Raw genomic sequence first — 19190 nt, forward strand, 5'->3', positions numbered from 1 at the left:
CCTGAAACGTTGCCTGCAGTGTTTACTTACCACCTCCTGGAGTGAGATACAGTCTATAGAACTAGAAATCACAGAATGATTTTTAGTTCTACAGCAAGGGCTGGCCGTGCCACCACTGCAGGCCTCAGTCTGTGCATCTTGTTGTTTTCCTCCAGGCGACACAGGAAGGCAGTCGCACCAAGCACACAGCTAGAAGTATTTGCTGTCTGGCGTTTGACCCACTTTCTGAAGATGATGCTTTTTCATCCAGTAATCACTGTCATTATTTCTGGTGCAATGTGCTTTCTCCTGAGCCATTGCTGCATATCTGCTGCTTCACCAGTGAAGTGCTGCGCAGAAAATCAAAGACACAGAATAACTACAGCTAGGCAGTAATCAATTCATAACGACCCAAGGTCTTTCCCAAATGGAATTTTAATTGGGGAATATCAGCTGATGGATCACCAGGTGTTACAGGTCCCACTCTGCTAGTGCTTCAGTTCAGATGCGCTCATTCACCTGCACTGGGCACGTGTGGTTTGGGGACTCACACATGCCTAGTTCGGATGCATTCATTTATGACAGCAGTCGCCTGCGCTCAACTGGTTCCCAGAAAGGCTGGGGAAGCAGGGGAACGCAGGACACCAAAGCACAAAAGACTACTGCGGAAGCTTCATACACTGGTAAAAAAACACAGGGTAATACAGGATTGAACTTCATCCCAATCTGTAGCTGATACCCCCTTTCCCATGAGATATCTTTGCCTTTTCTTAAATAAATCATCAGGGACCTCTGTATAGCTGATATTGTGGTGAAACCCCTCCCATAGTGTGATGTCATGACCATGGCCCTGACAGTTTGCTGTCTGCGAACCGCTGCATTGTGGGCTTTTTCCAACTACCAAGCAAGCTGTGTCTCCCTCTATGCATAGAACTCTTAGTAACAAACATTCCGTACAGATCAAACTCTGGCAGAACTAAAGATGTCAACACCAGTGATACAAATATGAATGCAAATCGGGCTGAGGAAAGATTTTACAATAAGATGACACTGACTAAATAAATTATAAGTAATATTGTAGAAAAATAAGCAATTTTATTCATGATGTTATTTTCACAGAAGTTGTATTCTGCCAGGAAAACTTTTATGGCTCTAATTAGCTTATCAGTGATGTTTACTATATCCCCGAAAAGGTACCGACAAGACAGAAGCTGTCACTTCTTTGCCTAAAAAGTAACTCTTTTATGCAGCAAAATAAAGTAAAGTAAAACAGCCTGGTACATACACATTACACCACGTAGCCTCGGCTACACTTTAAATGTTCCTACTCTTGCCATGTCCAGTCTGGGAAGAGTATGGCACCATTTAACCTACCAGAAGGTTTTTGGGATGTGTGAGGAAGCAACAGGTGGAAAACATACAAACGCCATACTAACAGTGTCCTGGCCGGAAAAACATATGACCCCAGAGCTCTTAGAAAAAGAGTTCTGGCTTTAAAATGTTTTATTACTTTCAGTTGTAAAATGTTGGCGGCTATCAGGAGAGACGGAGGGACGAGAGTGGGAAAGAGAAAGCGGGAATGTATTGAATGAAAATAATAAAAGTTTAGAGGATGCAGTCTTTGCTGGACAACCCGAGGCTGATGCGACACAGTGCTTCCTTCGTCGTGACTTCACATGCGCTTATTTTTAGGTGACCTTTTCTTAACCTCACATTAATTTTGTGTCACGTTTTGCTGTCTCTCTTATTTTCTCTTGTAAGCAAAAGTTTAAGAGGTTGAAACTCTTCTTCCTGTATTAGAGGGCCAGGGAGGGGCAAGTATATCATTCACCAGAAGAAGAGGGTATAATTCTATATGACTTTATTGCTGATGTTGTAAACGCAACCTCACCCTGCAGCTCCTACACAAGAATTCCTCGCAGACATAAGGTGTCGAGGTGTCGCCTTCCTTAAAGAGGAACTGTAGTGAATATAGCACAATGAATAAAACTGCTTATGTTTTTAAATATTCGTTTATAGATCATTTAGGCAGTGTTTGTCCATTATAAAATTATTCCTCTACCTGATTTACCGGTACATTCTGAAATGTATCACTGGTGGTGATATCTTAAATTCTGCTAGGTGATCTATGATTCTATGCACAGAGGGAGATACTGTATGCTTGGCAGTTATTTCCCACAATGCAATGAGGTTCACAGATGGCAAACTGTCAAGACCATGGTCCTGACATCACACTGTGGGAGGGGTTTCACCACAATATCAGCCACACAGAAGCCCCTGATGACCTATTTGAGGAAAGGTAAAGAATACTCGATGGAAAGGGGATATTAGCTAATAATTGGGATTATTATTATTATTTAGTATTTATATAGCACCGACATCTTACGCAGCGCTGTACAGTCCCTCAAAGGAGCTCACAATCTAATCCCTACTATTATCATATGTCTATGTATGTATTATGTAGTGTAAATACTGTAGTCTAGGGCCAATTTAGGGGAAGCCAATTAACTTATCTGTATGTTTTTGGAATGTGGGAGGAAACCGGAGTACCCGGAGGAAACCCACGCAGACACTGGGAGAACATACAAACTCCTTACAGATGGTGCCCTGGCTGGGATTCGAACCGGGGACCCAGCGCTGCAAGGCGAGAGCGCTAACCACTACGCCACTGTGCTGCCCTGTGGGATGTGGGATGAAGTTCAATCCTTGGTTAAAGGAAACCAGAGCTGAGGGGGGAAAAAATGTTATATATACCTGGGGCTTCCTCCAGCCCCATGTGCTCAGAACGCTCCCACGCCGCCATCCTCAGCCTTCTCCTGCGCCGGTACCGGGTCCCGTAACTTCCTCTAGTCACGGCCAGTCTGACGCAAGGGGGGGTGAGCTAATTACGTATATCTCTCCAGCAGCCCCCGGAAGAATACATAGAGGGCCCACTTCTCTTGCGCAGACTGGCCGCGACTGGAGGAAGTAATGGGACCCGGTAAAGAGGACCGAGAAGACTGAGGATGGCGGTGTGGGAGCGATCCGAGCACATGGGGCTGGAGGAAGCCCCAGGTATGTATAAATCTGTTTTTCCCCTCGGCTCTGGTACACTTTAATGTTCCTCTTTAAAGTGTACCCAAGCTGAGGCTCAGGTCAAAAAGGAAATACTGTACTTACCTAAGAAGAAGGCTTCCCACAGAGCCTTTTGGTCCCCCGCTGCCACTCGCGGAACCCCCAATGATTTCCGACATCTGATCTAGGCCGTGCTCCTCTGCAAGCACAAACGCTCCATGCTATTGCGCAGGCGCAGCTGTGCTTGCACGTGTTCAGCATGGCCTTGGTCGTGCTTGAAGAGGATCTGAGGAAAATATTGTACTATTAATGGGCACCTTACGGCTTGTACACGCCATTATTATTATTTATAGAGCGTTGTCATCTTCCGCAGCGCTGTACAGAGTGTATATTGTCTTCACACTTAACTGTCCCTCAGGGGCGCTCACATTTTCACATTGGATTGATGGATCAATCAATAATTTCCAGCATGTCCCATCTTCTCCTGAATGAGAAAGGGATCTCAAAATTCGATCCCTTTCTCGATCTGAAGCAGATCGAAGATGCTGGAAATGATCGATCAACCCGCCGACCTGATGGGACAATTGCATGGTTTGTATAAGCCATAGTTCCCCCTTAGCGGCTACCTACCCAGAGCAACTTGGGCTTGACATGAATGTGGCCAGTCAGGATTAGACAGGGAGGCTCACAGCTGTAAAACGAGACAGATCAGCTTCGGTGGGAACACAAACAGTACATGTAGCAACCCAAATTCCAGCAGCATACAATGGCCTGGCCTGGATAAGATCTGCAGCCTGGATCAGGGCCAGCATTGCTGTTGATTGGGCGATAGCCAATAAGGATGTCTTTTCCCCATTGACGTTTGTCAGTGCACAAACTAAGGGACACCACCCATCCCTGGGCGAGACGGACACAACCATCTCAGTGAAAATCTGCTGGACTTAAAGCAATACTCTAAGAACTGTGCACAGGTCTCTCGTCAATCTGCCATCAAGAAAGTCACTTTTAGGGCTCTGTTCCACTACCCTGTGTTTTGCAATCTGATTCCGATCGCAAAAAGCAGGGTACAGTAAAACAAATGGAAACAGCAGCAGCCATTTCCATTACTGCAATCCGATTGTGTCCGGAGTGCAAATGTCGTCCTGCAGCATTTTGGATGCGATTGAGCTCTTTATACTGAGTATAGTACCTCAATCGCATTAGTGGAAATTGGTTGTAAACGCAATCGCATCGCAGCTCGATTGTGATCGCGTTTCATATTGGAAAAGACCCATTAGGAGAGCTTTTCCAGCACTTGCTGATTGTTGGTGATTGGCAAAGTGCTTCAACAGTGGAACCCTATGTGAGCGATTCCACTATGCTTATCACCAGTGCTTGCGATTTGTACTTTGCACTTTGTGATTAGCGATCGGCTTGCTTGCAGCATTTTGAAGGGTGAAATCACATTGCTTCAAAACACTCCGAAAATCGCTTGGTGTTTTGGGATTGCGATTCTTAGTGGGTCCCAGCTGTAAAGCTAGCCACACATCTTGTCAGATCATTATTGCCCCCGATGCCCGAGCAGGACCCATCACAATGCTATTTTCAAGTTCCTCCGACCGATTATTGCCACACCTCCATCTGCCAATCGTCTTCCCTCCCCCCACCTCCATAGCAACAGAAAACATCGCTAACCTCAAACTGTCGCCTGAAGGATCATTTCCCAATCCTTGATGGGCGGCAATTTTTGCAAGTGTGTACAAAAAAAGTAACAATCGGTGACTCTGCTTACTAAGCTAAAGGCTATCTTTAGATATGTGCCCTGTCATGTGTGTGTGTGTGTGATTGTGTGTGTATATGTGTGTCTGTGTATGTATGTGTGTGTGTGTGTGTGTGTGTGTGTATATGTGTGTGTGTGTGTGTGTGTGTGTGTGTGTGTGTGTGTGTGTGTGTGTGTGTGTGTGTGTACATGTATATGTATATGTTGGGGACATCAGAGTATAAGGTCATCTAAGTACAGGCACTCCAGGGAATGACTCTATTGCCTGACTCTATTGCCTCAGTGAAGCGCTGCATGCAATGTCAGTGGATACGCAGGATATGTGCAGATCAATGATTTCCCCTTTCTTTAGAACAGGTAATGGCAAAGCTACAGACAACAAAAAAATTAGCAGTGGATATAATTGCAATGAATAATATCCGGAACCTGCAGCGTTCCCAGACAATTAGAGTGATTTGCAGAGACGGGAGAGCCAGGATTGGCAAGAAGACACGAAACTTCACAAGCATGGCAATTACCGGGCCAGGAAAAGAACTCTGGAGAGGTGAGGCGGGAGAGGGGAGAAAAGTGAAAAGGGAAGCTCCACGGATGAAGGAACTCTATTCTGCCTTCAGAAAACTACTCATTTAAATGCACCCTTTACATTTACCTCAGCCCAAACAATAGTTGCCTCAGCTGAAAACCTCAAGTGCACACAGGTGTCTCCTGACAGGGCTGCCCTCTGCTTCAGTGTTGGTCAAATAACTGGAATGGGGGTGACATTGCTGAAATTAAGGAACGCGAGAGGAACAGGAAGGCGCTATAGGATCCAGAGCCTTCCCTCTCCATAGCATACATATGAATTGGCCGCCGGGAGACTTGGGCGCAGGATACGGCCGGTATAGCTTATCCTGCTGCTGCACAAGTTCCCGGCGGCGTTGAATACTAATCCCCCTCTAGTTCCACGTGGTTAGTGGGGAATGATGTAATTCGGCTTCCTGCTATTGCTGGAAGGCAAATTACAGTGTTTTAGAAGTAACTTCAGCTCTGTCTTCTGACGGCACCGAAGTTGCAGCAGTGCTAGCATTGCTGACTATAGCCGTAATTCCTATTACGGCCTATGGTGGCGCCGGTTGTGTCCAAATCTCCTGCGCTCACTCTCCATTGGTGAGTATCTGATTTTTCCTACAGTCACTTCAGTATTACTTTAAACTGTACCTAAACACCTCAATTAAAATCCAGTGGTGCTGCTGGTACTCATTACCTGCAGTAGTTGTTTCTTCTTCCTCATAAGGGTAAAGCGATGTACACACGCTAACCTGCGGATGTAAAAAAAAAAGCATTCTCTGCCATTTTGCAACATGCAAAACGATGGTGGTGCACATTTGTATTCAGTGACAGCACAACGACGGTCTGTCGATCGTATCGTTACCGGGAGCGTGAAAATGATACTCACATAAGTACCCTGTTTAGTTGGACCCTTTGGTACAAGGCAAGCCTGCCTTCCTGTGTGTGGGTAGGCGTGCGTATGTGTATACATGTGTATGTGTATACATGTGTAGGTGTGTGTGTGTGTGTATACTTGTGTGTGCACGTATGTGTGTGTGTGTAGGTGTGCATGTGTGTGTGTGTGTGTGTAGGTGTGCGTGTGTGTGTGTGTGTGTGTGTGTGTAGGTGTGTAAGTGTGTGTGTGTAGGTGTGTGTGTGTGTGTGTGTAGGTGTGTGTGTGTGTGTGTGTGTGTGTGTGTGTGTGTGTGTGTGTGTGTGTGTGTGTGTGTGTGAGTGTGTGTGTGTGTGTGTTTGTTTAGGTGTGTGTGTAGGTGTGTAGGTGTGTGAGTGTGTAGGTGTGTGTGTGTGTGTGAGTGTGTGTGTGTGTGTGTGTGTGTGTGAGTGTGTGTAGAGGTGTGTGTGTGTGTGTGTGTGTGTTTGAGTGTGTGTGTGTGTAGGTGTGTGTGAGTGTGTGTGTGTGTAGGTGTGTGTGTGTGAGAGTGTGTGTGTAGGTGTGTGTGTGTGAGTGTGTGAGTGTAGGTGTGTGTGTGTGTGTGTGTGTGTGTGTAGGTGTGTGTGTGTGTGTGTGTGTGTGTGTAGGTGTGTGTGTGTGTGTGTGTAGAGGTGTGTGTGTGTGTGTGTGTGTGTGTGTAGGTGTGTGTGTGTGTGTGTGTGTGTGTGTGTGTAGGTGTGTGTGTGTGTGTGTGAGTGTGTGTGTGTGTAGGTGTGTGTAGGTGTGTGTGTGTGTGAGTGTGTGTGTAGGTGTGTGTAGGTGTGAGTGTGTGAGTGTAGGTGTGTGTGTGTGTGTGTGTGTGTGTATAGGTGTGAGTGTGTGTGTGTGTGTGTGTAGGTGTGTGTAGGTGTGTGTAGGTGTGAGTGTGTGTGTTTGTGTGTGTGAGTGTAAGTGTGTGTGTGTGTGTGTGTGTGTGAGTGTGTGTGTGTAGGTGTGTGTGTGTGTGTGTGTAGGTGTGTGTAGGTGTGTGTGTGTGTGAGTGTGTGTGTGTGTGTGAGTGTAGGTGTGTGTAGGTGTGTGTGTGTAGGTGTGTGTAGGTGTGTGTGGGTGTGTGTAGGTGTGTGTAGGTGTGAGTGTGTGTGTGTGTGTGTGTGTGTGTGTGTGTGTGTGTGTGTGTGTGTGTGTGTGTGTGTGTGTGTGTGTGTGTGTGTGTGTGTGTAGGTGCGAGTGTGTGTGTGTGTGTGTGTGTGTGTGTGTATACGTTTGTGTGTACACAGTACAGCAGCACACAGATGTCTGGATCTCCACACTGACAGCTCCTTTCATAGGAGGCAACTGGGGAGGCAGACATGGCTCACAGCATAAAAGGACAACAGTAGCAATTATACCAGCATGAATCTGTTAAGAGACAGAATGACAACTGGGGAACTGCTCTAGCTCCAGGGAAATCACTGGAGCAGAGTGTGCAGGGAGACACAATGCAGGGATGTCTGGGGGAAAACCAGGCTCAAGGCATTAAGAGCCACAAGAGAAAAAAAATCGCTTCGCTGGGCGACAGAAAAAGTTAGGAACAGTTGTCAGCAGGTTGCTGATCTGGCAGTTATCTGTGTGACAGCTACACGCCAACATCCTCTGCAGTTCTATGGGCAGGGGCTGCAAATGTAAAAGCCCACTTCAAACTTATTTTTTTTAAAAGCAGGAAGTTGTGAATATGGATCCATCCTGATTTAAAACTTGCAGCCTTTACTGATGGCTAACACGATACTATACTCTACTGCTGCTTCTATGGGTTTTTTAAATGCATAGTGGCCTCAATTCACTAAGGGCAGTTTGGTAAAATAATTCAGGTCGGTAAATACCGCATTCTGTATTTTACACTTGGGTATAAGTAGACTGGGGGGGGGGGGGGGGAGCAGCAGCAGCAAGTTAGGGTAATCTGATGCAAGCAGAATTAGAACAGGCATTTGTATGGAAAAAATAAGATATAGGGCATTCCTATGTATTCCAATGCGCAAAACTGATAAGCTGCAACCACTGATGACTGGTAGTTCCAGGAAGTCAGACAAAGACAACTATAAACATTTGCAAAGTTGGCCATTTACTACTTAAAACTAAAGCAGGACTGTAAATTGTGCTTCAAGTCTATTTAAGTCTGTCATTTCCATGTTTGATTTGAGTGTACTTTAATAATCACCATCCTAAGCACGAGATGCTATATATTTGCATATTCCTATGTGATAGAGGAGCACAGCTACCTATAGAGCTCTACCCATGCAGTTGCCTATATAGACACGCCACCCCATGTGGGCCCAGGGTTGTCCCAATCCCCCATGTACAGATCACACACGTGTGCACACATGCATACTCTGCCATGACACACACTATTAGTACATACAGACAATCCCCTACTCACAAACGACTCCAGTTACAACATTTCAGAGATACAAAAAAAGCTGTCTTCATGAACAAAATATACAATTGTGGTTTTTTTTATTATTAATTTTTGGTGTTAAATGTTACAGTATTATATAAAAAGTTTAAAACACTTTAATATGCACATTGAAAACCAAAAAATATAGTTCATACAATATTGTCCAAATCTGGAGTTGTCCGAAAGTAAATTATTTATCCACATGTCACAATGTTTAACACGGGACTCAACTTACAAACACTTTGGCGGAACCTGTTTGTAGTTAGGGGGCTGCCTGTACATTTAACCAAAGATTGATCTGTACCTTTTTTTGAATAGATCATCAGAAGGGTCTGTGTGGCTGATATTGTTGTAAAACTCCTCCCACATTGTGATGTCATGACCAAGGTCCTGACAGATTGCTGTCTGTGAACCTCATTGCATTGTGGGAAATAACAGCTGTTTCCAGCTGCAATGCAAGCATTATCCCCCTCAGTGCATAGAAGCAAATGGACATTCTGCAGGGATCACCTGCCAGGACTAAAGATGTTGCCACCTGTGATTTCAGAAAGTATGGGCTTGTGCACACCAAAAGAACTTTTCGGAGCGCTTTGTGATTTTAAAAGCCTCTGCTAATGTCATTCTATGTGAGTTCTCACTGGAGCGATGTGATTTTATAAAAATCCCCCACAGCATTGCATTAGCAAGAGTTTTATAAATCTCTAGCGCTTAAAAAGTTCTTGTAGTGTGCACCGGCCCTAAATCAGGGTGAGGAAAGATTTTACAATGGGCAAACACTGACTAAATAATCTATAAATACTGTAAAAAATAAGTAATTTTATTCGTTACTTTATTTTCAATACAGTTCTTCTTAAAAGGGAACCTTAAAGAGACTCAGAGATGAGTCATAAGGCAGTTTTTTTACTTACCGGGGCTTCCTCCAGCCCCATAAGCAGGGATGCATGCCTCGTCGTCGCCCTGCGCTGCCTCTCGTTCAGCCGCGGTGAGCCCCGGTAACGGGCTCAGTTGAAGCCAGTCTGGGTCTCCTGCGCATGCGTGGATCTACTGTGCATGCTCAGTAGACCCGGACTGACATCACTGAGTCTGTTACCGGAGCTCACCGCGGCTGAACGGGAGACTGCAGGAAGGCGGCGAGGGACGCATCAGTGCTTATGGGGCTGGAGGAAGCCCCGGGTAAGTCAAAAAGCGGCCTTATGACTCATCTCTGAGTCTCTTCAAGCCTAAGGAACAAAAATCAGTTTTACTCACCAGTCCCCTGCAGCCGCCCAGTGCCCTCGCAGTCACTCTCGGATCCTCCGGTCCCCGCTGCTGGCTACCTTCGTTTTCGGCCAACAGGCCTGGCCACGCGTCTCCTACGCATTCCCGTCCGCAATAGCGTCCTGCGCTTAGAAGGCTACGCCTGGCCAGGCCTGTCGGCAAAGTGAAAGAAGCTGGCGGCAGGGGCTCTGTGAGTGACTGCAAAGGCACAGGACAGCTGCAGGGGGCTGGTAGAAGCCCCAGTGAGTAAAACTGATTTTTTTCCACCCCCCTGGCTTAAGTGCCTCTTTCAGTTAACTTTTTCTGATTTTACATTTTTACCATGTATTACTGTTGCATATAAAAAGTGCATATAATTTTATCAACCGTATATATATTTTTTAATATAAAAAAAATAATTAATGCAATGATCATACAACGTACTACTGTAAGTGGCCGTTACAGGTTCTCTCCTTTCAGAATTATTTCTTTAATGGTTCTTTGATGGATGTATAGTCTGTAATGTGTATTATCTTGATGCCTGGGCTCCATGGCTGTCGTGTTTACAACCTTGGGAACTACTGTTGGCAACACATCAGGTAATGGCGCCTGTAAACATTTGGTTAGTCAGCCATTTATTGCACCAAAATAAAGCATAATGACTGTAGGCTGTGTCTTTAGAGTCTATTTAAGTGGTTAATTTCCATGTCTGATTAGAATGTAGCCCAATAGTCCCAGTCCTAAACACGAGATGCTAAATATTTGCATGTTTCTATGTGATAAGTGTAGATACAGCCACCTACATAGTTCTCCCCACGTACTTCCTGTACAGACGAGCCATTCCATGGGGTCAAAGTTCTAATAATTTAATCTGATAATCCCAAATTATAAAACCTGTGTCTCTACATCCTCCTGTGTCCGTGGGTTTTGCCCGGTGCGCATGTGCAGCACGCTGGAGGACTTGGGACCACAGGAGGATGTGTGCCTGCGCACCGCGGATGTGCGATCACGTTGGGCAGAGCAGCCGTGTGCCTGTCATGCCGTGAGCGCACAGGAGCGTGGCCATTACAGGGGGGAGGTGGGAGAAGGGGGTGGGGGGCGCAGCCAAGCCCCAGCGCACGTTTTTTGAAACATGGTGGGCTTTTTTCTAGTAATAATATTTGTATAGGATTTTTCTCTGACTTAAATTGCACTTGAGCTGCAGCCATTAAGGGCACAGACAATAGGTCACCCTGCAGTGTTAGGAATTCCTGCCCAAGGACAAACTTTTTTTTGTAGTTTAGGACAGAGTTATAAAGAGTTAAGGTGGCCATACATCTATCGACTTGGCAGCAGATCGACCATCTGATTCGATCATTGTTATAAAATGGGATGAAAATCGGTGCCACCAAAAAGGGTGATATAAATGTTATATGTCTTATGTCAGCATACGAGTTTTAGATATGGTGTGTATAAACTCAAGCCCAATCTGCACGATACGATACTTTGTGCGATTCGATTACGCTTCTATTTACGATCCGATTAAATCCGACATGTCCGATCGGGATTGTTTTGCAATGGCAAATCGAATTGAATTGAATCGAATCGAACCCCGATCGGACATGTCAGATTTAATCGGATCGTAAATAGAATCGTAATTGAATCGCACAAAGAATCGTATTGTGTAGATTGGGCTTTAGTGGTGCCACATTCAATTGAGATGCCTCACTGCCCTGTGTTAACATCAGCTTTGTCAGGGGTGCCACAATGTCCTTCACGGGAAGAAGGTCTCTGGTCAAGGTACAGAGTGTTTTCTAGGACAATGCCACCAGCCATCACACATAAGGCACTGACCAAGCCTAAAACCTTGGCAAACTTTACAATGTAACTTTCAAAGAAGACCTCTAGTGTGCTTTAACAGCAAAATAACACAAATGTTCCCCTAAATTGTCCTGAAATGCCACCAATATTCTGTGTTTTATTTAGAGACCACAAAATACCAACTGCTGGAGCCATGAAACATGATTTAGTTACTTTATAAAGGGGCTTTAAAACAATCCTGTATTGGGTTGTTGAGCATCTAATCGGTGGTAAGTCTACATTCTCTGCAACACAATACAATAGTCTTATTAAAAACTCCATGTATATGGACAGCTTTAGTAACATCAGCAGAGATATCTGGGAGCTAGTATGGTTGAGGTGACCCAGCGAGAAAGTCCAAAGGGAACAGTTCTCCAATCACAGCAAGCTCTATAACTTGAAGCATTCTAAACAGCCAAATAGTGTGAGTGTATTATTACTACTACCTATCTGAAACCTGGAAGTTCGAGAGGGGATTGTACAACCCATCACATTAGCGGAATTTCCCTATGGATTTACTCGCTTGGTCGCCTCAACCATAGTAGTGCCGATATCTGTGCTAGAGTCTCTGAGAGATAGACAACTGTTATCCGAAGACATAACAACAAAAGTTGTTTAGGTGATACCTTTAATTACTAACTGGACAAGATTTCTTTGCAAGCTTTTGACACATTAAGTTTCTTCTTCAGGCATGTTTCAGAACTGGATCCAGTTCTGTATCATGCCTGAAAAAGAAACTTAAAGTGTTGAAAGTTTGCAAAAAAAATCTTGTACAGTTGGTCATTAAAGATATCACCTAAACAACTTTTGTTGTTATTTCTTCGTATTCTCTCTAGTCTCCATGACTAATACCGAACCACACGCAACAGACAATTGTTAGGCAACTAAAGCAAACCTGAAGCGAAAATAAACTTAGGAGATCATGTGTAGTACAGCTAAGAAATAGAGCATTAGTGGCGAAGAAAACAGTATCATATTGTTTTCCAGAACAGGAAGAGTTAAAAAACTTCAGTTGTTATCTATGCAAAAGAGCTTCTCTGAGCTATTCCACCAACTTGGATGAATACAGTTCTGTTTTCTCAAGCACTTAAACAGCCAAGAAATAAAGTGAGAGACAGTTTGAGATAAGGTTTTACTGCAGGAAAGTTCAAAGGGTCATTATTTCTGCTTTGTTTTTATAGTTTAAAAGACAGAGCGTGTGGTTTTAAAACTGCAACTGTGACAGTATGATGCAATGTTATAATGCTATACAACTGAAAATAAAAATGTGAGACTTTTTTTTCGCTTCAGGTTTGCTTTAAGCTTCCCAGCACCTAGCAAACACTGGAACATCAGTACTGTGTGGACTGACCCACGAAGAAGCATGAACCTTATCAGTGCAGTTCAGCCCTATTCCTAACCAAAAATGGTCTACATGTTTGGCCTCTGCAGAATTACTGTGTGTTTACCCACAAGCTCCGGCTGTGCTGCAGCTCTGCTGGCAATCGCATTAAAACTGAAATGTAGGCATCGGCGCACATTTCCCAGCATGCTTGGGGAGACTCTGGGAAGACAGAGCAATTGGAGTGCAAATCAACAAAGAGCGATAAGTTAGGTCAGTGTTTACCCTGTAGTGACTTCAAATCAAGGTGTTGACTAGCTCACAACTTCTAAAACCAGAATGCACATCAGGCACTGATTTCTAAAGTGCCACTGAATGGCAAAGCTTGTTTTATCTGTGTAGAAAGAAGTTCCTTGATGAGCTGACGTCAAATAAATCAACTTAATACACCTTGGCATTCAGTAGCCCTTTTTCTGCACCACAGATTTTTATTGCGCTCTTCTCAGAGAGTCTAGTCCAGTCATGAGCAAAGTAAGGCCTGCGGGCCGTATCTGGCATGTATTGGTTTTGTTATCTGTTCTGCCGATGCAGCTGCGGTGCCTCCCTATCTCCTCACCATCCTCTCTATGCAGAATTGCGAGCAGAGCATAAATGAGGTTACTCGCCCAAACTCACTTCCACCACCGATCATTCTACAGGCGTCCATCAAGCGTCCCATCTCCATAACGACTGCGTCATCATGTGATACACTGCTGCTTTGTCCCAGCAGGTCACATGCAGAGTAGCACGTATGGCCATAGAGAGGACGCTGGTTGCATGGCTGAATGGTGACCGGTTGTGGAAGCTGAGAGCCAGTGAGTAGTAACCTCATCAATGCTCCACTCGTGACTTTGCATAGAGAAGGAGGGAGAGGCAAACCTGCTACCTATAATGGGGAGGGGTGCAACTTACCACTGGGGGCACACCTGGCTACCTATACTGGGGAGGGGTGCTACTAACTACTGGGGGCACGCCTGGCTACCTATACTGAGCACAGCAGGCTACTTAATACTGGAAGGGCACCTGCTGCCTATATATGGGAGTGGGTCTGCTTAATACTGGGGACACAATGTCTACCTATACTGCGGAGGAGGGCTACTTACTACTAGGGGCACACCTGGCTACCTATACTGGGGAGGAGGGCTACTTACTACTGGGGGCACACCTGGCTACCTATACTGGGTAGGGGGGCTACTTACTGCTGGGGGTGCAGCTGGCTACCTATACTGGGGAGGAGGGCTACTTAATACTGGGGGCGCAGCTTACCTAGCTTAAAAGGCTGTGCAGCTGAGTGCTGACACAGTTGCTTTAAGGTGCTGTAATCTGCTGGTGTGTATTATGGCCCATACTCACGAGGGACTTTTGTCGCCTCAACACGCGGCGCGCGCGTGTTGCGGCGACAGGTCGCCCGTGAGTATGGGCCGTCGCACACGCGCGCACCCCGAACTGTCGCCCGCCGCTCTTGTCGCCATGCGATTGAAAGTTTCAATCGCATGGCAACAGTCGCCGCCGCACCTCCGCCGCAACTGTTGCTAGTCCGCGTGAGTACGCGGACTAGCGACAGCAACCTCCATTGAGGTGAATGAAGCTTCCGGCGGGGGGAGGAGGAACGTCGGCGACAGCTTCCGTCTCGCCGCTGGTCCCTCTTCCGCGTGTGTACGCGGAGGGACCTGGAGAGAAGCTGTCGCCGGCCTGTCGCTAGCACGCTCACGTGTGCTGGCGACAGGCCACTTCTGCAGCCCGTGAGTACGGGCCATTAAGCTAAGTACCCACGGGGGTACAATTGTAGCTGTCGCCGCACACGGGAGCGTGTGCGCGACAGTTCGGCGGCAGTTCGGCGACAGCTCGTCGCCAAATCCCTCTGCATCCACACGGCAGCAGAGGGATTAGCGATGCGGCGGAAGCTGTCGCCGAGTTTCCTCCCCCCCGCCGGAAGCTCCGTGTGGTGTGTGTGGGTAGCTGTCGCTAGCCCGCATACACATGCGGGGCTAGCGACAGTTCCGGCGAGGTTGCGGCGACGACTGTAGCCGGCGATTGAACATGTCAATCGCCTGGCGACAGCTCCGACGGGCGACGGTTCGGGGCGCGCGCATCATACACACGGGGGAACTGTCGCCGCAACACGCGCGTGCCACGCGGTTGCGGCGACGGCCGTCCCCCGTGAGTATGGGCCTTAAGTGTCTGAAAACAACGATTTCAAAGCAAGAGAGATCTGCTCCGCCTCTATGCAGACAGATTCCAGCAGGCCAGAGCATTTTACTCACTTGAAGGTGAAACTATTCACACAGGAAGCAACTGACAGAAAAGAAACAGAAATTGTTGTTAAGGAGTGAAAGTTCAGCAGAGCCTCAGCTTGACAAATCCCAACTTGGTCCAGAAAAATCCCCCCAGCATCATACTCTGCTTTATGTCACCAGAAGATTTCCACAGCCTCAGCATAATATGTAACGTTCCCTACATGCCGCTGTGCAAAATCCTAAAATCTGACTCCAGCAAGAGAGTCAGGAAGCGGGGGTGGGGAAGAGAGGGGAGAGGAAACAGACCCCCAGCAGATCAGCCTCAGGGGCCCCTGAGATACTCTAAACACAACAGGACGAGTGCTGAGGATTGTGCTACAGAAACATTGAGTGAACCATAGAAGAAAGCTTTGTTGATGAGATGATCGCTGCCCTGCATTATTCTTCAGCAGATAAGCAGAAAGGACCCATGCATCCCATTCACGCAAGACCGTTGCAGTGTTGTCCAATCAGTATAACTTTTCTGAACAGTGAACTACGTTGGCGTTCATGCAATGAATATCAGGAATCCACTCCTGGGAAGTGATTGTCACGTCTAGGAGAATACATGGAGAAGCATGTGATTTGCAATCAGCTGACAGATTTGCAAAGCTCTGATTTGCTGTAATCACATCCAGCTTTAGCACTAGATCATGACTAGCATATCTATCACCTGACCAAACTAATCACATGCTTCTCCATGAGTTCTCCTAGACATGACTATCACTACTCCTTAGTGGCAGTGGAACCTGCAAAAGACCATAGAGTGGTACAACGTATCCATACAATACTGACACAGTACCGATCGGAATGTTTCTGGCATAGTGTGAGTGTCTCTGACACAAGAACTGCTCCAGCCAATCAGATTATCTCTTTTCTGCAATACAGCGTACACCACAAAATCAGCCAGGTAACAGTAAATGAGAAATAGGTGTAAAATGAAAAAAACAACAACCAGGAAAGAAGGATGGAAAACGTTTTACAGGATGAGAGAAACTTAGGAATTTAGCCAAACCCACCCTACTCCACAGGCTAGTAATGCAATTATATCGCAATTCATTGCTAATTTTTGTCTCCCTGAAGATATCGGAGATACCCCGGCTGCCTGTTAATGGCTTGTTTTTCCATGATCAGCAGTCTTTGCGCATACTCCACATTCTGCTGTGGTGCTGCCTGCTGGTCTGAGAGCTTCCCCACTCTGCTCACTGCCAACCAACTGCTGCCAACTGAGTTGTTACAGGCTGCCAGTCAAAGGTAAAATGCTCTCTTTTTTGTATTCAGTAAGAGTCCTTATGTACTCCAAACTGCAATCACAATCCCGCTGCAATTCTGATCGCGATTTGCAGCTGTTTGAAAATGTGATTTCCCATGCGTTGCATTTTTTTCGGCATTATGTAAAGCGCAACTGCAATCTTTGGAAGATTAGGGGAGACGCTTCACACCGCATAGGAAAATCACATCGTACCGAGTTTTCTATGCAATTGTCGTGCACTCGCAATCATCACAGTGGAAATGGGGCATCACGATTACAGTGTTAATGTCGGTGGGAAAGCACAAGTGACCCGCGCTGAGCGGAAAAGGCCTCTAAGGCATGGTTCACACTGCATGGATGAAAAACTGATCTGTGGAAAAAATGATCCATAGAACAGATCAGTATTTAAAAGGCATTTTGTTTTTCATCTGTGACCCTCCATTCTATTAGTGTGCGGCCAATGTGACGCGTCTGTCACAAATTTATCCCGGCCTCCCCAAACTTGCAGTCTGTTTAGTGAAACGTGCTGAACGACTGTTTTAACAGAGCAATGTAAATTGATCCTATTGATTAACATAGGATCCATTCACAACAGTTAGGATCTGGTCCATTTAGTTCCACTAAATGGATCGTTTATAGTGCCAGTGTGAACCAGGCAAGACATGGCCAGAGCGCTAATGGCTGCATCTTCTCTCCCGCCTCACTTCCTGGCTGCTCAGTAGCCCCTCCTTCACAATGCTCTGCCATATATATAATTTATATTGGCCAGTCTGCATTTACTAGGCCCACCACAGGTAGTTTCTGGGTTATTAACTGCAGTCTAAAAGTTATAAGTCTGTGGCCAGGAAGGTGGGAGGGAGAAAGTGTGGAAGGAGCAGGGCGAGACTTGAGAAAGCTGTACAGCTGACTGCTAATAGTGGGGAACACGTGAAATACAGGCAGCCTGTAAGTTCTCAGATCTCTACAGTACATTGTATGAGTGCATTACTGTACAGCAGCCAGTATGGAACTGATTTGGCACATGCATGGTTTAGCCTGACTTATCCTTCAGATACACAATCGCTTTGCTGGAATAGGTTTGGTACCTGTTTGCCGTTTTCTGTGGTGTGGTTATTCTGCATCTCGTCCTCCAACGTGGTGTCCTCCTTAGATTTCCACACGTCGCCATTGTTGTTGCCCACAGTCGGGGATGAGGGGGCACTTGAGTTGGGCTGTGACTCTGGCGGTGAGCTTGTCTGTGAAAGCCGCCGATACTCGTCAGCCTCTCTGTCCACAACCAACAATCGTGTTTCATTCTCTATGGCTTTTATGCGCTGAACCACCTGGATGGAGAGAGGCGGGACAGTGTCACTAATGCAGCGGCAGGGAAAGCGACAAGGGGAGGATAAAAGCAAGGCAAACCAAACAGTGTAACATAAAACATAACAGATCTTTCAAAGCCCAAAACACCAGGCAGATTATAATATTATTATTGATTCATAAAGCACCAACCTAGTCCGTGGGACTGTGCAGAGTAAGAGAGCCAAACATAGAGTACATACTAATACAGAGAATGGTTTACTATAGATACTTCTAAGATACTTCTAAGACACAAAAGGACGAGAGAACCCTGACCCTGTGAGCTTACAATGATGCCTACTGCACATCGAAAATTGCTAAGCGTCACTGTCATTGCAAACACTTAACGCTTTTAGCCGCGATTTTCCCGTGCCAAGGGATTTCTGGAGTGACTGCATTTAGCAGGAAGTACACTTTGGCCTGGCACTTTGGGGGTTCCCACCCTCTGCTAGAATAATCAACAATTCAAATGTCCTCGAAAACAGGCAAGAAGCAATGATGGGGACATTTAGTGTACTAACGTGTATTAGGTTGTAGTAGCAATATAAGTAGTAACAATACTTATACACAATAGGTAGGTGCTAACAGGGTCTATTTTCAGCACAGGTAGTTAATAAGCAAAAGAAAACAGATGTTTTAAAATGAGGGCTATTTTTAATACCCTCTGGAGTTCCCCTTTATTGGGGGTGGGGTGGGGGAGATGTATAGAATAATTGGTGAACATCCAAATCATGAGTTTCCTGTAATATTTTTCCCAGTTCCCAGCAGTGGTTCCATGGTACCCCTCTCTCAGTGCGTGACCTTGTTTACAGAGGTCTATCCCCTGGGGAGCCCTCCTATTTACTACACCCACATTCATTTATGGAAAACACTTCTCTTAAGACAATGATCATTGTTCTGGGCTTTGGGCAGAGGGCCCACACTGCAGGTTCCCACTTGTGGAATTCCATAAAGAAAAGGTGAGGGAAGTTCAGAGAATAAAAAAAAAATGAACATAAATGAGAATGGCTCCCTTGAAACGAAGTCCTCCCAAATCACACTGTTTTCTGAGTGAGGGAGCATGGCCAATCACTCTTCCCAGCTGGGAGGGCACCTGGAAGTGTTGTCGGCCTGCTTCTGAACCCACCTCCTTTAGGAGGTCAATGGTGGGAAAGAAAGAGGGTGGGGGCTAGTGGGAGTCTTCCATGATCTGCAAATAGGAAACCAGGCCACCGTTGGAAAACAAGGACTATCACAAATTAAGCTA

At 46.0% G+C, this 19190-nt stretch overlaps 1 protein-coding gene across 1 annotated transcript in view; it reads right to left on the bottom strand.

The window, feature by feature from the left end:
• Positions 1-19190, bottom strand: part of NHERF2 (NHERF family PDZ scaffold protein 2) — a 138570-nt gene that overhangs the window by 96683 nt on the left and 22697 nt on the right. Inside the window, exon 2 of the mRNA XM_068247297.1 lies at positions 17692-17928. Within this exon, the coding sequence (XP_068103398.1) occupies positions 17692-17928 (237 nt within the window). The remainder of the gene's footprint in view (positions 1-17691; positions 17929-19190) is intronic.

The sequence above is a fragment of the Hyperolius riggenbachi genome, chromosome 7, assembly GCF_040937935.1.
Source record: "Hyperolius riggenbachi isolate aHypRig1 chromosome 7, aHypRig1.pri, whole genome shotgun sequence".
In the NCBI taxonomy this organism is placed as follows: domain Eukaryota; kingdom Metazoa; phylum Chordata; class Amphibia; order Anura; family Hyperoliidae; genus Hyperolius; species Hyperolius riggenbachi.